Genomic DNA, 17,904 nt, shown 5'->3' on the forward strand with positions numbered 1-17,904 from the left:
TCACAAGTGGCAGTATTTCCCTTTTGTTGTTTCGAAGCAGAGTCTCACTTTGTCACCCAGGCTGGAGTGCAGCGGCGCAATCTCGGCTCACTTCAACCTCTACCTCCCGAGCTCAAGCAATTTTTGTGCCTCGACTCTTGAGTAGCTGGGATTGCTGGTGTGTACCACCGTGCCTGGCTAATTTTCCTATTTTTAGTAGAGATGGGGTTTCGCCATGTTGGCCAGGCTGGCCTCAAACTTCTGGCCTCAAGTGATCCACCCTCCTCGGCCTCCCAAAGTGCTGGGATTACAGGCATGAGCCACAGTGCCTGGCCTCCTTTGTTTTATGGCTGATAAATATTCCATTTGATTATATATGCCACATTTTCTTTATCCATTCATCTGATGCACACTTACGTTGTCTTCACAGTTTGGCTATCGTGACGAATACTGCAGTGGTCACGGAAGTGCAGATGTCTTTCTTGAGATCCTGATTTCAGGGTTTTTGATACGTAGCAGAAGTGACATTCCTGAGTCATACAGTAGTTCTGTGTTTAATGTTTAGAGGAACCTTCTTACTGTTTTCCATAATGGCTGTACCAGTTTACATTCCCACCAGTAGTGTACCAGGATTCTCTTTTCTTTACATCCTTGCCAATACTTGTTATCTTTTGTCTTTTTCGATTGGTGTGCCATTTAGTTCTTTTTCTTGCCTGATTGACTAGGACTTGGAACATTCTGTTAAAGAGAGGTGATGAGACTGGACTCCCTTTTCTTGTTCCTGACGTTAGGGAAAAGCTTTGAACTTTTCACCATTAGGTATATTGGCCGTGGACTGATCATATGTGGCCTTTATTGTTGTGTTGAGGTACATTCCTTCTTTACCTAATTTACTGAGAGTCTTTGTCATGAAAGGATATTTAATTTTGTCAAATACTTTTTCAGATGATTGTGTGATTTTTATCCTTCATTCTGTTAGTTTGGTGTATGACATTAATTTGTATATTTTGAACTATCCTTGCAAATACCACTTGATTATAGTGAATGATCCTTTTCATGTGCTGTTGAATTCAGTTTCCTAGTATTTTGTTGAAACTTTTGCATCTAGTTTCATCGGAAATATTGACCTGTAATTTTCTTTTCTTATAGTATCCTTACCTGGCCATGGTATAAGGGCAATACTGGCCTTTTAAAATGAGTTTGGAAGTGTTCCTGCCTCTTGAATTCTTTGGATGAATTTAAGAAGAATTGATACTAGTTGTGCTCAGGTGTTTGGTGGAAATCACCCTGAAGCCGTCTGGTCCTCCGCTTTTCTTTGTTGGGAGGGTTTTGACTGCGTGTCAGTCTTCTTACTTGTTTTTGGTCTGTTCAGCTATTAATATTTCTTCACTTGTCCAGGTGCAGTGGCGTACACCTGTAATCCCAGCGCTTTGGGAAGCCAAGGTGGGAGGATCACTTGAGGCAGGAGTTGGAGACTAGACTGGGCAACATAGCAAGACCTCATCTCTACAAAAAATAAAACGTTAACTAGTTGCAGTGCCTGTAGTTGTAGCAACTTGAGAGACTGAGGCGGGAGGATCCCTTGACCTCAGAATTTTGATGAACTATGACGGTGCCACTGTGCTCCAGCCTGGACAACAAAGCAAGAATGAATCTCTCTAAAATAAGTCGTGTTTCAGTCTTGTTAGGGTACATGTTTCTAGAAACTTATCCATTTCTTCTTGGTTATCCAAGTTGCTGGTGTATTAATTTTCATAACATTCTCCTTGTATTCCTGTGGATCAGTTGTAGTGTCTTCTCTTTCATGTCTGATTTTCTTTATTTGAATTCTCTTTCTTAGTTATTCTAGCTTGAAGCTTGTCAGTTTTGATTATCTTTTGACAGACTATTATGTTGATTTTTAAAAATTTTTCTGGTCTCTCATTTATTTCTTCTCTTTATTATTTCCTTACTTTAGCTAACTTTGGGCTTAGTTTGTTCTTTTTTCTATTTTTTTGAGGTGTAAAGTTAGGTTATTTGAGATCTTTTTTTTCTTAAAGTTTATTGCCATAAACTTGTCTCTTTGAACTACTTGGCTGTATTCTATAGGTTTTAGAATGTTGTGTTTTCATTTTATTTGCCTGAAGATGCTTTTTGACTTTTTTTTTTTTGAATTGGAGTCTCACTCTGTCGCCCAGGCTAGAGTGCAATGGCAGTCTTGGCTCACTGCAACCTCCACCTCCCAGGTTCAAGCGATTCTCCTGCCTCAGCCTCCTGAATAGCTGGAATTACAGGCATGTGCCACCACACCCAGCTAATTCTTAGTATAGATGGGGTTTCACCATGTTGGCCAGGCTGGTCTCAAAGCCCTGACCTCAAGTGATCCGCCCACCTCGGTCTCCCAAAGTGCTGGGATTAAAGGCGTGAGCCACCGTGCCTGGCCTGACTTTCTCCTTTTGACTTCTTCTTTGACCTATTGGTTTTGTCTAGAGTATATTGTTTACTTTCCATGTATTTGTGAATTTTTAAATTTCTCTCCTATTATTGATTTCTAATTTTATACCATTGTAGTTGGAAAACATACTTGATATGATTTTAACATAGTTGGATTTAACACTTAATTTTGTGGCCTGACATATGATATATTCTGGGGAATGCTCTGTGCGTACTTGAGAAGGATATGTCTTCTGCGGCTGTTGGGTGGATGTTTTATAGAGTCTGTTACTTGCTCTATAACTCTTATTCAGGTCTAACGTTTTCTTGTTGATAGACTGTTTGACCTATCAATTGTTAGAAGTGGGGTAGTAAAGTTCTCTCTTGTTACTGTATTGCTGTCTGTTTCTCCCTTCAGTTCTGTTAGTATTTGCTTTATATTTTTAGGTGCTCTAAGGTTGGGTACAAATATACTAATACATTTACAACTGTAATATTCTCTTGATGAATTGACCCGTTTATTGCTGTATGATAACCTTCTTTGTCTCTTGAGACAGAAAGTCTATTGTGTCTGATGTAAGTAAGCCCATTTCTATTCTTTTTTGGTTACCATTTCCATGGAATATCTTTTTCTATCCTTTTATTTTCAGCCTGTGTGTGTCCTTACAACTAAAGTGAGTCTCTTGTAGGCAACATATTGTTGAATACTTAAAAAAAATCTGGTAGTCACTCTCTATCTTTTGATTGGAGAATTTAATCCATTTAAAGTAATTATTGATAGTTAAGGCCATTTTGTTGTTCTCTGTTTTGTAGGGCCTTTGTTCCTTTCTGTCTTGCTGCCTTCCTTTGTGATTTGATGATTTTTTTTTGTAATGGTATGATTAATTCCTTTCTATCTTTTATATGTTACTGGAGGTTAGTTTTCTTTGTGGTTACCATGAGGGTTACATAAGACATCATCTTATAACAGGCTGTTTTAAGATTATAATAACTATAATTACCTACAGAAATTCTACAATTTTACTTCTTCCTCTCTCACAGTTTATGCTATTGATGTCACACTTTACATCTTTTTATATTTGTGTACCCATTGACAAATTATTGTAGCTGTAGTTATTTTTATAATTTTGTCTTTTAACTTTTATACTAGTTAAAATTGATTTATGTACCTCGATTACAGCATTACAGTATTCTGAATTTGACTGTGTATTTATTTTTACCAGTGAGTTTTATACTTTAATGTGTTTTCATGTTTTTATTTACTGTCCTTTAGTTTCAACTCAAAGAACTCCCTTTAGCATTTCTTATAAGGCAGGTCTAGTGCGATGAACTCCCTCAGCTTTTGTTTGTCTGGAAATGTCTTTATCTCATCTTTTTTTCTGAAGGATAACTTTTGGTTTTTTTTTTTTCCATCTGACGGCACCTCTGACTCCTTGACATTGTATTATTTGTTTCTCAGAGAAGTAAAGCAGTTTTTTTTTTCTTTTGAAACGGAGTCTCGCTCTGTTGCCCAGGCAGGAGTGTAGTGGCGTGTTCTCAGCTCACTGCAATCTCCGCCTCCTGTATTCCAGCGATTCTCCTGCCTCAGCCTCCCCAGTAGCTGGGACTACAGGTACGTGCCACTACACCCGGCTAATTTTTTGTAGTTTAGTAGAGATGGGGTTTCACTGTGTTAGCCAGGATAATCTCGATATCCTGACCTTGTGATCCACCCACTTCGGCCTCCTAAAGTGCTGGGATTACAGGTGTGAGCCACTGCGCCCAGCAATAACTTTCTTATGTATAATATTCTTGGTTGGCAATTTTTTATCTATTAGCACTTCAACTATATCATCTCATTCCCTCCTGATCTGCAAGGTTTTGGCTGAGAAATGCACTGATTGCCTTATTGATGGTGGTAATGGTGGTGTGTGTGTGTTGGGGGTTTCCTTGTATTATATAGGTTGCTTTTCTCCTGCTGCTTTCAAAATTTCCTCTTTGCCTTTGATTTTTCAGAATTCAGTTATAATGTGTTTCAGTGCAAGTTTCTTTGACTTGAGCTTTTGAGCTTCATGAATCTAGATGTCCATATTTCTTTCAAGATTTGAGAAGCTCTCAGGGAACAAACATTCGTTTAAGTAAGCTAGATATTTCTTCTGTTCTCCTTTTGGGACCTTGATAATGCACATATTCATTCATTTGATGCTGCGTCATAGTTTCTGTATGCTTTTGTCATTTTTAATTCATTTTTCTCTTTAGTTTCTCTAACTGGATAATTTTAAACAATGTGTGTTTGAGTTCACTGATGCTTTCTTCTGCATAACTGGGTTTCCTATTGAAGCTATTAGTTTTTTTTTTTTTCAGTTGTCAGTGTATTCTTCAGTTTCAGGATTTCGGTTTGGTTCTTTTAGAGTTTCTATTCCTTTATTAACTATTTGTTTTGTTCATGTATTGTTTTCCTGATTTTTGTTGAGTTTCCTGATTTTTGTTTCTGGGTTTTCTTGAATCTCATTGAGCTTCTTTAGGATGATAATCTTTAATTCTATCAGTCATTTCATGAATCTCCATTCCTTTGTGATCAGTCATAAGGACTTTATTGGTTTACTTCGGTGATGTATTACATAATTGTAAACCGAATACATAGAAAACCAAAAAAAAAACTGTAGAAAAATAATTAGAATTAGCAAGAGCATTTAACAGGTTTTCTAGATATAATACCCATATATGGGAATCATGTTCCTATTTATATGCCAGCAAAAAGCCACTAGAAAATGTAATTTTAAAAAGTTTTAAAATGATTTATTCGGGAAAAGCTCATTAGTGCATCGAGCCATGAGGTGGAAGGTTGAGAAAGGGTGAACTCTACACACAGAAGAGACCAGGCTGTGACTGCCTTGACGCACTGGTTCATCTTAGCCTCTTTAAGGGTGAGAAAACCAAGGACCAGGCACAGTGGCTCACGCCTGTAATCCCAGCACTTTGGGAGGCCAAGGCAGGTGGGTCACTTGAGGCCAGGAGTTTGAGACCAGCTTGACCCACATGGTGAAACCCCGTCTCTACTAAAAATACAAAAACTAGCCAGGCGTGGTGTTGCATGTCTATAATCCCAGCTACTTGGGAGGCTGAAGCAGGTGGGTCACTTGAGGCCAGGAGTTTGAGACCAGCTTGACCCACATGGTGAAACCCCTTCTCTACTAAAAATACAAAAACTAGCCAGGCGTGGTGTTGCATGTCTATAATCCCAGCTACTTGGGAGGCTGAAGCACCAGAATGGCTTGAACCCGAGAGGTGGAGGTTGCAGTGAGCCAACGCTGCACCATTGCACTCCAGCCTGGGCAACAGAGTGAGACCCTGTCTCAAAAAAATAAAATAAAATAAAAAAGAGCTAGAAAACTAGACATTATATTATGTGCTCTCAGATGTGAGGCAATGTCGGTTACACAACACCATTAATTATTATTTTTACCTAAAAATGAAAATTGAATATATTCAAGTCTGTAAAGCTAATATTCAGTATCAACACAAACAAAAAGCAAGAGATATAGAGAAACAAGTTGAATTTTATCATGAAGAAGCAAACGTACAATCCAGAATGTGAGTCGTTGTATGGAATAATTGATTTCCTTTAAAAAAAAATCACTGGCATTCAAAAAGGGTACATTGGAGGAGGTAAGAGACTTTTTTCTAGATTGGTAGGGGATGAAAGGATCTAACAAATAAGTACAAAGTATGGGCACTTTTGTATTTTGATTCAAATAAAGTAGCTGTAAAAAATAAACTTTGATACAAATGGGGAAATTTGAATATGGGCTACATTGATATCGAGAAATTGGTTAATTTTGTTACAATTTACATTGTTGAGAAGTGTTCTTTTTTGGAGATGCATAAGGAAGCATGTATAAGGTTGTAATGACATGATGTCTGGAATTTTAAATGATGGCAAAATGTATAATGTACATAGGAATAAAATATATACACATCTTTTATGGAAGAAAATATAATGCTTTGTTAGAAGCCTTTTAAGGAGACCTAAAGAAATAGATAAACACACTGACAAGTTTTCAACTTAACAATAATGCAAAAGTGATACACATTCAGTAAAACCATACTTTGAATTTTGGTCTTTTCCTGTACTAGTGGTATGTAGTATGATACTGTCTTGTGATGCTGGACAGTGGCAGTGAGCCACAGATCCCAGTTAGTCACACAACCAGGAGAGTAAACAACTGATAGTTTCCAGATTAGGTGTTTTAAATGCATTTTAGACTTAGGATATTTTCAACTTATGGTGGCTTTATTGGGATATAGCCAATGGTAAGTTGAGGAGCATCTGTAGTATGTTAATGAATTGAAAGATCCAAAAGCATGAATTTTTTCCCAAACTGATATTGCTTCAGTGTAATTGGAACCAAAATCCCAGAGGCTGCTGTTGGGTTTTTTGTTGCTGTAGTTGGTTGGTTGGTTTGGTGGAACTTGACTGGCTAGTTCTGAAATTTCTATGAGAAACATAAAGCGCCAAGAATAGTCAAGACAGGTTTGAAGAAGAAAAAGGTAGGGAGCCTTGCCTTAGTAATTACTTCTTGCAAAGGTATAGTAATTAAGGTGGTATAGATCTGGCACAGAAATATACAAACATAGCCACAAAACAGGTACACATGTATATAGAAACTTTGTACATGCCAGAAGTGGCAATGCATGTAAATATTCCTGGGAAAATTCATTCTAAATACTTGTAAAAAAAAAAAGAAATTTTATTCTTATCTTATACCAGACCCCTCCAAAATAGAAGTATGTTCTTACCTCATAATATATACAACATCGGTTTCAGATAGATTAATGACTACAATGTGAAAGACAAAGTTAACGTCGTTTTAGGGGAATATCTTTATGAACTTGGGATGGACAAGATTTTGTGGAAATGTCACAAAATTGTATATTATAAAGGAGAAGATTGATACATTTGAAACAATTAAAAATTTTAAGCTGGACATGGTGACTCATGTCTGTAACCCCAACACTGGGAGGCGGAAGCCAGTGGATTGCTTGAGTCCAGGAGTTCAAGACCAGCATAGGCAACATAGTGAAACCTCATCTCTACTAAAAATTAGCGGGGTGTGGTGGCACGTGCCTGTAATTCCAGCTATTCAGGAGGCCGAGGTGGGAGAATCACCTGAGCCTGGGAGGTCAAGGCTGCAGTGAGCTGAGATTGTGCCACTGCACACTAGCCTTAGCGACTGAGTGAGATCCTATCTCAAAAAAAAAAAAAAAAATTGAATTCTATCAATGAAAAGATGTAAAGATATCATAGACTAGAAGAAAATACTTACATAACATATAACGGACAGATAAAGTATTATTATCTATAATGTATAAAGAATATCTACAAGTCATTAAGAAAAAGATACCTTAATTTTAAAAATGTACAAAAGACACAAATAGCTATTTCATAAAAGTGGAAACAGGAATGACCAAAAACCGTATGATAAGATATTCAGCCAAGGTGGTTAAATGCATTTGACATGCATTTTAAAAGTATAATGAGGCACTTTTTTTTTATATACCCGACTGGAAACATTTAGAAAGTACCGTGTGTTAATGGATGTGAAGAGGTATAATGGCCACTGTTAAGCACAGCTAGTAAGAGTATAAATTAATATAGCTTCTTGGAAAATAAAATAAGGTGTACCTACTGTATTTCCTAGCAATTTAATTCCTAGGCCTATACCTTAGAGATCTTCTTGCCCAGGTAAATCAGAGTGCACCTAGCAGCGTTATTTAAAATAGCAAGAAAATTGAAACAACCCAATTGTGATCTTCTGGGGAGTGGATTAAAATAATTGCCATATATTATTTCATACCTCAGTGAAAGTGGAGAGGATTAAAAGATACATTACACTCTTAATGGTCTAAGTCTCAAAACCTATTGAAAGGGAATAATACTGAATATCATTCTGTACTAAAAAGAAAAAGGAATAATTATTTATCTCTATAAAGCTCAAAAACATGTAAACTATAAATGAACAGCTCATATATATATGTAGCAAAACAGTAGTAGAAGCAAGGGGATTTTAAACATAAGTTTCGAGATATAGGTTGTTCATATTAATGGAGGATAGACCAGTAGTAGAGAGAGACACAACAGAGAGCTTCAGAAGTAAATATAATGTTCCATTTCTTAAGCTAGGTTTATAGATTTTTATGTCGTTATTTTCATATACATCTACATTATATACAGTGTATTCAATGTTTGAAATGTTTGATAATGGTAACATTAGAGTTGTTTTACAAAACTTTCTTTTTCTGTTGGCCATTCTAATATTTCAGTGCATCGATGTCAGGAGACTGCTTCCCTATTTCCAAAATCTCTGACTTGGTTTCTTTTTAGTCATTTCAGGTTATCTCATGCCTTTCTTTTGTTTTATGACTTCATTGTTCTTCGTAGAGTACATGCTGACATACATGTTCTTTATGGGAAAACTTATTTTTGTAAGCAAATGTGCTACCATTGACAGGAAAGAATTTGGAATTGTGGAAAAATTTTGCAGCATGTATTTATTTGTTGGTTTTCAACGACTCCTTATTGTCACTGGTGTAAGTCTCTAAACAAATATATTGTTTCTATGCGTGCATATGCAAAGCTTGATTCTTCTTCTTCTGTCATTAGGCAAGTGAAAGACCAGAATAAGAAGGTAGCAAATCTGAAGCACAAGGAACAGGTGGAAAAAAAGAAGAGCGCACAAATGCTGGAGGAGGCTCGACGACGGGAGGACAACCTCAACGACAGCTCTCAGCAGCTCCAGGTTAGAACACGAGGAGAACCGGAAAGGATCGGGTGAAGAGAGTTGACCCATAATCGCATGTTGTTTTCCTCTTCATCTTTATCCTCCTCTTTTTTCTCTTTCTAACCCTGCTTGCTGCCTTCCTCTCAGACCAACTGTTTAGCAATGAAGGAATGGCTTTAAATAGAAAATGCAAGTTTTGTTCCACAGCTTTATGAGGACACCTCAGCGTAGGAGCTTCCAGTCGATCACACGTCATTGGTAAGTTCAATGACAGTGTAATGAGCGGGTTATGTCAGGCTTCAGGGTTGTCAGTGTGCTCCTCCGCCAGTTCCGTCCATTACAATGGATTGCCGATCTTAGTTTGTGTCTCTCTTCCTTTTTCCCATTCTTCCTTTTGTCCTTCTAACCTCCGTCTATCTTTCCTTCCTTTCCTCTTTAAATATTCAATTTAGCAAGAATATTTTACAGTCATACAGAATGTGACATATAAACTGAATTTTTTCACTTCAATGGAGTGATAATTGATGCCTAAACCTAATTATTCACAGATTAATTAAACCAGGCTCAATAACAGCAGTAGCAGCTACCATATCATAAGTGACAGTTAGGTCCTCAGTATTTGAAACTAAGCTCTGGTCATTGGTTTTGTTCTAACCTTCACAGTCATCCAAGTGGAGCAGGTGGTATTGTATACATTTTGCACCGGGGAAAATAGATTCAGAGACATTGCGTTACGTACATAAACACACACAGCTTCTAAATGGCTCAGCCATGATTTTAACTGGGACTTCCTGAATCTGTAGACTGTCCTCTTTGTCTTGATCATAATGCTTCAGAACGAAGGTTTATGTTCTAGGGAAGAATACCATAAACGTGCTGGAGTCTCTGAAACTCATGCTAAGACTAAGCCACTGCCAGATTGTTTTTCTCCAGTTAGCAGTTTCTAATTGGTCTGATACTGTGTATATGCCACAGTTACAACCTTTACTGGAGAGATTTGGAGGAGTTACTATGCAGAAGCCATTTGGAGGCTTTACAACAAATTGATTTAACATGAAGAAGACTCTACTTCTTACTTGCTTTTCTCATTCCTCTTTTATGTGACTTTTACTGATTATATTTATAGAAAAAGTCTAAGTTTCCTCAAATGCACCAAAGTTTGAAAAAAGCAGCACGACAGTTTTTCCTCATCCTTGCCAATAACAGTTAACAGTTAATAAAAAGCAGTTTTCTCCTCTTTCTGTTATTCCTCCTTTTTTTGGTTATCAAAATACAAATCTGATGAGTGGAAAATATTTCATTTTGTGTTAATTTACATTTCTCTGATTACCAGTGATACTGTTTTTTCAAGTGTTGCATTTTCTTTTGTTTGTTAATGTAATTTAAATCTCTCTTCCATTGTTAGCTTTTCCTCCCATAGATTTTTTGCTTAGTTTGTCCCCATTTTGAGAGTATGTATTTACACATAAATACTTGTGAGTTGTTCTGTGCTTTCATATTTTTACCTTTACTTTTTAATTCATTTTATGGTATTTGTGTGGTGAGGATGCTTTTTCTTTGTTGCTAACAACTTCACTAGAATGTTTATAGGGAATTATTTCATTGCTCACAAACTTGAATTGATGTCTTCATATTTTATGAAATTGATGATTAGTCTGTTTCTAGGATTTCAATTTAATTTTCCCACTTGAACTATGGCCACGTTGTTGTTTAACTGTAGAAAATATTTATGGTAAGGAAATCCCCTCTTTATGTTAGTGCTTTAACTGTTTCATTTATCTTCCCCTCATCATGTAATGTTTTCTGTTAGCAGTCTGTCTTTATGAACCAAAAATACTCTTCTAATCTTCTGTCAATTGTTTTAACACCAAAAGTGCTTTCATATGTAATCTCTTATTTCCTTTTTATATAAACTAAAGGATAAATAAGATAGATTGTATTATTTATATTTTACATATAAGGAAAACTAATTTAGAGTGGATGACTGACTTCCCCAAGTTGTCTAAGTAAATGATAGGTATCAAAGTTATGAAAAAGATAGCTGATGGCCACGTCCATGTTACACAGAGATGTAATTCATTCAGATACCGTGAAAAGAGCACTGGACTACAAGTTAGGATACTTAGGATCTGATCTCAGTTCTTTTACTAACTACTCAGTTACTTAAGTATATTTCTGTTTATTTATTTATTTACTTATTTTACAGACAGTCTCACTCTGTCACCTAGGCTGGCGGGCAGTTGTATGATCCTCCTGTCTCAGCCTGCCGAGTAGCTGGGACTGCAGACCTGTAATTTTTAAATTTTTTATAGAGACGAGGTCTCACTATGTTGCCTTAGGCTGTTCTCCAACTCCTGGCTCCACACAAACCTCCTGCATCAGCCTCCCAAAGTGCTAGGATTATAGGCGTGAGCCACTGTGCCTGGCCCCGTCAATCATATTTAGAGATCACAATCTGGGTATTAGGGATACTCTGTACCACTGGATTGTCATTTACAACAACATGATTAAGAAATACAGCAGGGCATTGTGGCTTATGCTAATCCTAGCGACTCGGGAGGTGAGATGGAGGATCACTTGAGACCAGGAGTTCAAGACGAACCTGAGCAACATAGTGAGACCTTGTCTCTAAAGAAATTTAAGAAATTAGCCTGGCAGGATGGTGTACCTGTATGGTCCCAGCTACTTTAGAGGCTGAGGCTGGAGAATTGCTTTATCCCAGGAGTTCAGGGTTGCAGTGAGCTATGATTGTGCCACTGTACCCCAGCATATGTGACAGGACAAAACCCTGTCTCTAAAATAAATTAAATAAAAATAAAAGAAGTCAGGAATTCTTGGAGAAATTACTCATTCCAGGATTAGAGCAAGAAATGTACGGGATAAACCTAAATTAGTAGTTCTCAAACTTGTGTGCATTGGAGTTCCATGCAGGGCTATTATAGATTGCTGTCTCCTATCCCTAGGGGTTTTGATTCAGTAAGTTTGGGGAAAGCCCCAGGAATTTGCTTTTCTGATAAGTTCCTGGGTGACGATAACATTCCTGGACCAGGAACCACATTTTGAAAAATCACTGCCCTATAGCATCATGTGATACAAAAAATTGAGAACCTGTCAAAGACTGCTGGGGTCATGTAAGGATGGACACGGGAGCAAGAACGAAGGGGCTGTCGTTGGCCTAAGACAGACAGTTGGAGCATAAGAAAGACTAATGCGTAGGTTGTTTAAAACAAAGTCTTTTTAAATCTGGAAACTTCCTGATGAGACTCTAAAAGTACTTTGGAGATTGCTGGGGCACCAGTGCCCTAACACTGGGATTTGCTTTTTAAAATTCCAATGGTGGTAGGGAAAACATTGGCCATCTTTTGATAGGTTATTGAAGCTGAGTGATGGTGACATGGAGTTTATGATATTATCTTCCCTATACTGTTGCATGTTTGAAATTGTCCTTCATAAAATGCTGAAAAAGAAAGATATCACTTAACCACTTGAAACTTTCATATCTCTAAAACGAGTCTTAAGACAGATAAGACTTCACTCCTTAGACCTTAGTATGCCTTTCAGTTCCAAACTAGCTTTTTACCCGTATTTATGTAGCCCTGGAATGGAGCCTTTGACTCGGGCCTCATTTCTTAGCCAGACTCCTTATTTGTGTTTTCCCTTTACTTGACAAGTATTTCCTATATTTTCCAAGTAACTTCTTTTTTCATAGCTTTGCTTGAATTTCATGGAGTTGGTTTCTTCTGTTTTTAAACTGAAGGTCATATACCTTTGCTTTTGTTTAAAAATTATAACTTTTCATTAATGTACTAGAAAAATTAATCCATAATATTTATCGTTTACATCCCTCTACATTTTCTTTTAAACTATAATTTTACTTTTAATACTAATATATGTATACACTCTTTTGTATTTTGCTTTTTAAAAACTTTTTATCATTTAAACATTTCCATGGAGTTGTATGTTTCATAATGATGCTTGTACATATTATTTTCAGTTGAATCCAGAGTTCAGTAGCTTTGTACGTGTTCCTCTTTTTCTGGACATTACTTAATTTTCAATTTTCACAGAGCAAATTTGTACAGATGAATTGTACCCAATTTGGTGATTTCCTTTGGCTATTTCTCAGAGCAAACTTGAAGTATATGAAGTGTTGTAGCTTTTCTTAAATTTCTGTTACCAAAGATGAGCTAATTTATAGAACCCCCAGCAGTTTGCAGGCATTCTGTTTTCCCCATAGCCACTTCGGTTCTATTTAATTTTTTGCTCATTTTACACATATATAATGGCGTCTTCAAATATTTCATTTCTTCAGTGACACTGTCTGTTTTTCACATGTAATGATTTATTGTCTGAAATTTCTGTGTCAAATTTTAATTACATTTGCTACCTATCATGAAGATCTTTGCATGTCACCTACTTTGGATTGCTATGTTATAAATGACATTGAGGAATGATGATTGTTGTGTACTTTTCCTCTTTCAGTAATCTTTCTTTTGAAATTTATTAGATTGTGTTGTTTAAACCTCTTTTCAAAAAAAATCTTTTAAATTGCTTACCTTGTCCTTTCTAGGCTATTTTTTCACTTAATCTCCCATTTGCAACAGAGTTAAGCTTATTAGTTTCTTTGAGTTCTTTAGCTGTGTGTGTGTGTTTGTTTCTTGTAAGTGTTCATTGCTTCAATGCATGTGGAGTTTATTTGATATATCTTATAAAACATAAATTTAAAGTACTCTTTCTTTACCCTGATACCCAGGTCTCCTGGTAGCACTTAGTAAATAGGTATTCTATAAAAAAATTTTTTAAATCTACCTGATCGTATGCTAGATAATCACATAGAAGTTTCCATTTTATTCTAGATTCATTGTTTTGTCTTTAATCCAATTTTTTATTTTTTTAAATGGAGTCTCTTTTGCCCTGTCCCCAAGCCTGGAGTGCAGTGGCGTGATCTCAGCTCACTACAACCTTCACCTCCTGGGTTCAAGCGATTCTTCTGCCTCAGCCTCCCAAGAAGCTGGGATTACACATCTGGCTAATTGTTTTGTATTTTTAGTAGAGATGGGTTTCACCATGTTGGCCAGGCTGGTCTTGAACTCCTGACCTCAGGTCATCCACCGGCCTTGGCCTCCCAAAGTGCTGGGATTCCAGGCGTGAGCCCACCCTTTCTGCATTTCTCTTGCACTTTGTTTACAAAGTCAGTAGGTCAGCTTCAACATCATTAACTCTATCTCCAAACTTTTTTTCTGGGTAAATTTACCAGTTTTTTCAACAAGCTTTGAAATATCATTTGAGTCTCTTTAGTTTGTTAAATTATACTAATACCTTAAAGAATATTATCACTTGTAATTTATTCAGTCATCTCCAGCCAGGAACTAAATTCATTCCTTTTTTTATTCCTATCCATGTTTATTATTTATCATGTTAAAGATTTAAGAAATATAAAATATTTTCTAAAGAAAGCTAATATCCAGATTACAACCAAATTATTAAAGATTTCTGGTAGATCATAGAGAAGAAAAGAGTAAATGAAACTTCAAGCCATAGAAGAGATGAAAAAAGTATTAGCAAATGCTCTTTATTGTATTTGCCTATAAAATAATGTTTCTCCGGATGAAAACGGAGACAAATTCCTTACAGAGCTCCTGTCTCTAAAGGTTGTGAGCGTTAATGAGATGACACATGTAAAAGCCTCTGTAAGAGCACATGTTAACAGGACTGGACTATGTAGTAATAACATAACAGGTACAGTGGGCCCTCCATACCCATAGGTTCTGCATTTTTGGACTCAGCCAACGGTGGATTGACAATATTACGGAGGAAAACACCAGTAAAACAGAATAATAAAACAATAAAAAATAAATAGAAAATAATATACCAGCTGTTTACATAGTGTTTACACTGTATTGGGTATGAGAAGAAATCGAGAGATGATTTAAATTATATGCGAAGATGTGCATAGATTGTCTGCAAATACGATAGCATTTTATATCAGGGACTTGAGCATCTGTGGATTTTTATATTCCAGGGGAGTCTTAGAACCAATCCCCAGAAGATACTGAAGTGCTACTGTAGGGATGCAATGAAGCGTGAGAGATTCTATAATTTTCTTATAAAAGGAGGCATTCACTTCATTAGGAGGGAACTTTTAATTTTTCCAGTAGAATTTTGTGAGAAATTTGCCTCATGTTACTTCATTTAGAGCAGTGGTTCTCAATGAAGGCTCAGTTTTGGCCCTAAGGAGTATTTGGCACTGTCTGGGGACGTTTGCACCTTGAGAGGTGCTGCTGTCACCTAGTGAGTAGAGTGCTGGGATGCTGCTAAATATCCTGTCGTTCACTGGCTAGCCCCCACAGCAAAGAGTTATTCGGCCCACACTGCAGATGGTGCTGAGTTTGAAACCACATTTAGAAACACTTTGAACACCAGTTCTTTATCCAGAGTGTTCCTGTGGATGAAGTTGTCATGATTAGCTTTGGAAACCTAATACGTATGGCCATATGTATATTTTTTTCTATGTAGAGCTCAGACCAATGCTACTGAGTTAAAACTCTATAGTGGCAGTGCTACAGTACCAAATAATACTGCCCAGGAACATAGTTTTCTGGTACCTTACACTAATTTGATGTGAAATAATGCTGGGAGCGTTGTGGTGAGTGAGTATACATAAATACACATTAATCATCATTCTCAGGCACATAATTCCAGATTGAAGTTAGTATACCATGTGATTGAAGTATTCTGTATTACTGTGAAAGAAGACTTGGTGCTCTAGAAGTATTGAATATTTGTCACACAGTTGTAATCGAATGACTTTGGTTATATTTGGTGTGTCATAGAATAGTGGAATAGCAATTAATTCTGTCTTCTTGTTTTACACATTTTTATCACAATGTTTTGTGTTTTAAATTTCTGGCTATTTAGGTGATCTGTTGATGTCTTCATGAAATAGGAGAAGTAAAGGGAAACATTACTACCTTGTTTCTGTTTTTTGAAGGAATTATTTTAGTGTTTCTATCTTAAGTATAATAATTCTGGGATTAAAATATTCATTAAGTGTTTTATACTTAATAGTTGTCATATTTTATTTTATTTTATTTTATTTTATTTTATTTTATTTTATTTTATTTTATTTTTTAGGGAGGGTCTTGCTCTGCCACCCAGGAAGGAATGCAGTGGTGTGATCTCAGCTCACTGCAGCCTCTTTCCACCGGGTTCAAGTGATTCTCATGCCTCAGCCACCCGAGTAGCTGGGATTCCAGGCGCGTGCCACTATGCCTGGCTAATTTTGTGTGTGTTTTTATTAGAGATGGGGTTTCACCATGTTGGCCAGGCTGGTCCTGGCATCGTGTGATCTGCCTGCCTCGGCCACCAGAAGTGCTGGCATTACAGGCGTGAGCCAGCACACCTGACCCTGTACTTAATGTGTGTGTTTGTTTGTTTTGAGGCGGAGTCTCGCTCTGCCGCCCAGGCTGGAGTGCAGTGGCCGGATCTCAGCTCACTGGAAGCTCCGCCTCCCGGGTTCACACCATTCTCCTGCCTCAGCCTCCCGAGTAGCTGGGACTACAGGCGCCCGCCACCTCGCCCGGCTAATTTTTTGTATTTTTAGTAGAGACGGGGTTTCACCGTGTTAGCCAGGATGGTCTCCATCTCCTGACCTCGTGATCCGCCTGTCTTATATATTTTGTACTTCAATAAATGGAATTATATTTCTTCTTTTTGACTTCTTTTGTTGATTATGATTTGTGAGATTCATTTGTATTAGTTATATGTATCATCCACACCTTTATTGTCCTTGTACTGTGTTTTTTATTTAATTCAGAATTCCACATTTATATTGAAAGTCTTCTGAAAAGACAACTTCATTTCTTTTCAATTTTCCATTCTTTGAATACTTCAGATGGTACCAAGAGTAATTCCTTTTGGCAGAAAGCGAGTTTGGAAGTAAGTGGTTACTTTGCTGTTTGTTTTTGGTTCAACACATTAATCATGTTCTGATTAGATTAAACACTGTCTTATATGTGGAATGAAAATGATACCTGAAAAACTGAGAGAATCTGAGGATCCCAGAGATTCCAAACACCTTTTTGTCATTTATCGTGGCCTTCGATGTGAATACTCTTCCTTATGATGCCACTGAGTTGTATCCTGTTTGTACCTTTGTGTCTTGGACAGTTAGTTACTGTGATTTGTAGTAACTTATTTCACACTTTTTGGTGTCAAAAGCCTCTTTACATTTAAATTTTATTAAAGTTCCCAAAGTGATTTTTTTTTCTTTTTTTAAATAGAGACTGAGTCTTACTGTGTTACCCAGGCTGGTCTCGAACTTCTGGCCTCAAGTGATCCTCCCACCTTTGCCTCCCAGGATGCTGGGATGATAGGCATGAGCCACTGCACCAGGCCTCAAAGTGATTTTTTTATATGGGTTATATGTGATATACATGTGTAGATCTTTTGACCCAGCTATCCTATGTCTAGATTTATATGCATATACATGTCCAAAAATATAAAAATACATATGTACAAGGTGACTTACAACATTATTCCTAATTGCAAAATTTTGAAAACCTAATTGCCTATAGGTAGGAGAGTACTTAAATTCATCATGGTGAATCTACACAAACGAGACTGGCAGTTTTAAAAAAGAAATGAAATGTGTGAGCAAAAAAAAAAAGGTAGTATTTTAATCGTAGAATAAAATATATATCCATGAGTTTATACTGATATAAATAAGTAATCAAATACATAAATAAATGGC

General features: G+C 36.8%; 1 protein-coding gene across 1 annotated transcript in view; it reads left to right on the plus strand.

Annotated features, from left to right (window-relative positions):
* The window catches only part of ERC1 (ELKS/RAB6-interacting/CAST family member 1), a 580,149-nt gene that overhangs the window by 254,355 nt on the left and 307,890 nt on the right, over nt 1–17,904 (plus strand). Inside the window, exon 14 of the mRNA XM_011931005.1 lies at nt 9,035–9,170. Within this exon, the coding sequence (XP_011786395.1) occupies nt 9,035–9,170 (136 nt within the window). The remainder of the gene's footprint in view (nt 1–9,034; nt 9,171–17,904) is intronic.

The sequence above is a fragment of the Colobus angolensis genome, unplaced genomic scaffold (genome assembly GCF_000951035.1).
Source record: "Colobus angolensis palliatus isolate OR3802 unplaced genomic scaffold, Cang.pa_1.0 Scaffold89, whole genome shotgun sequence".
In the NCBI taxonomy this organism is placed as follows: domain Eukaryota; kingdom Metazoa; phylum Chordata; class Mammalia; order Primates; family Cercopithecidae; genus Colobus; species Colobus angolensis.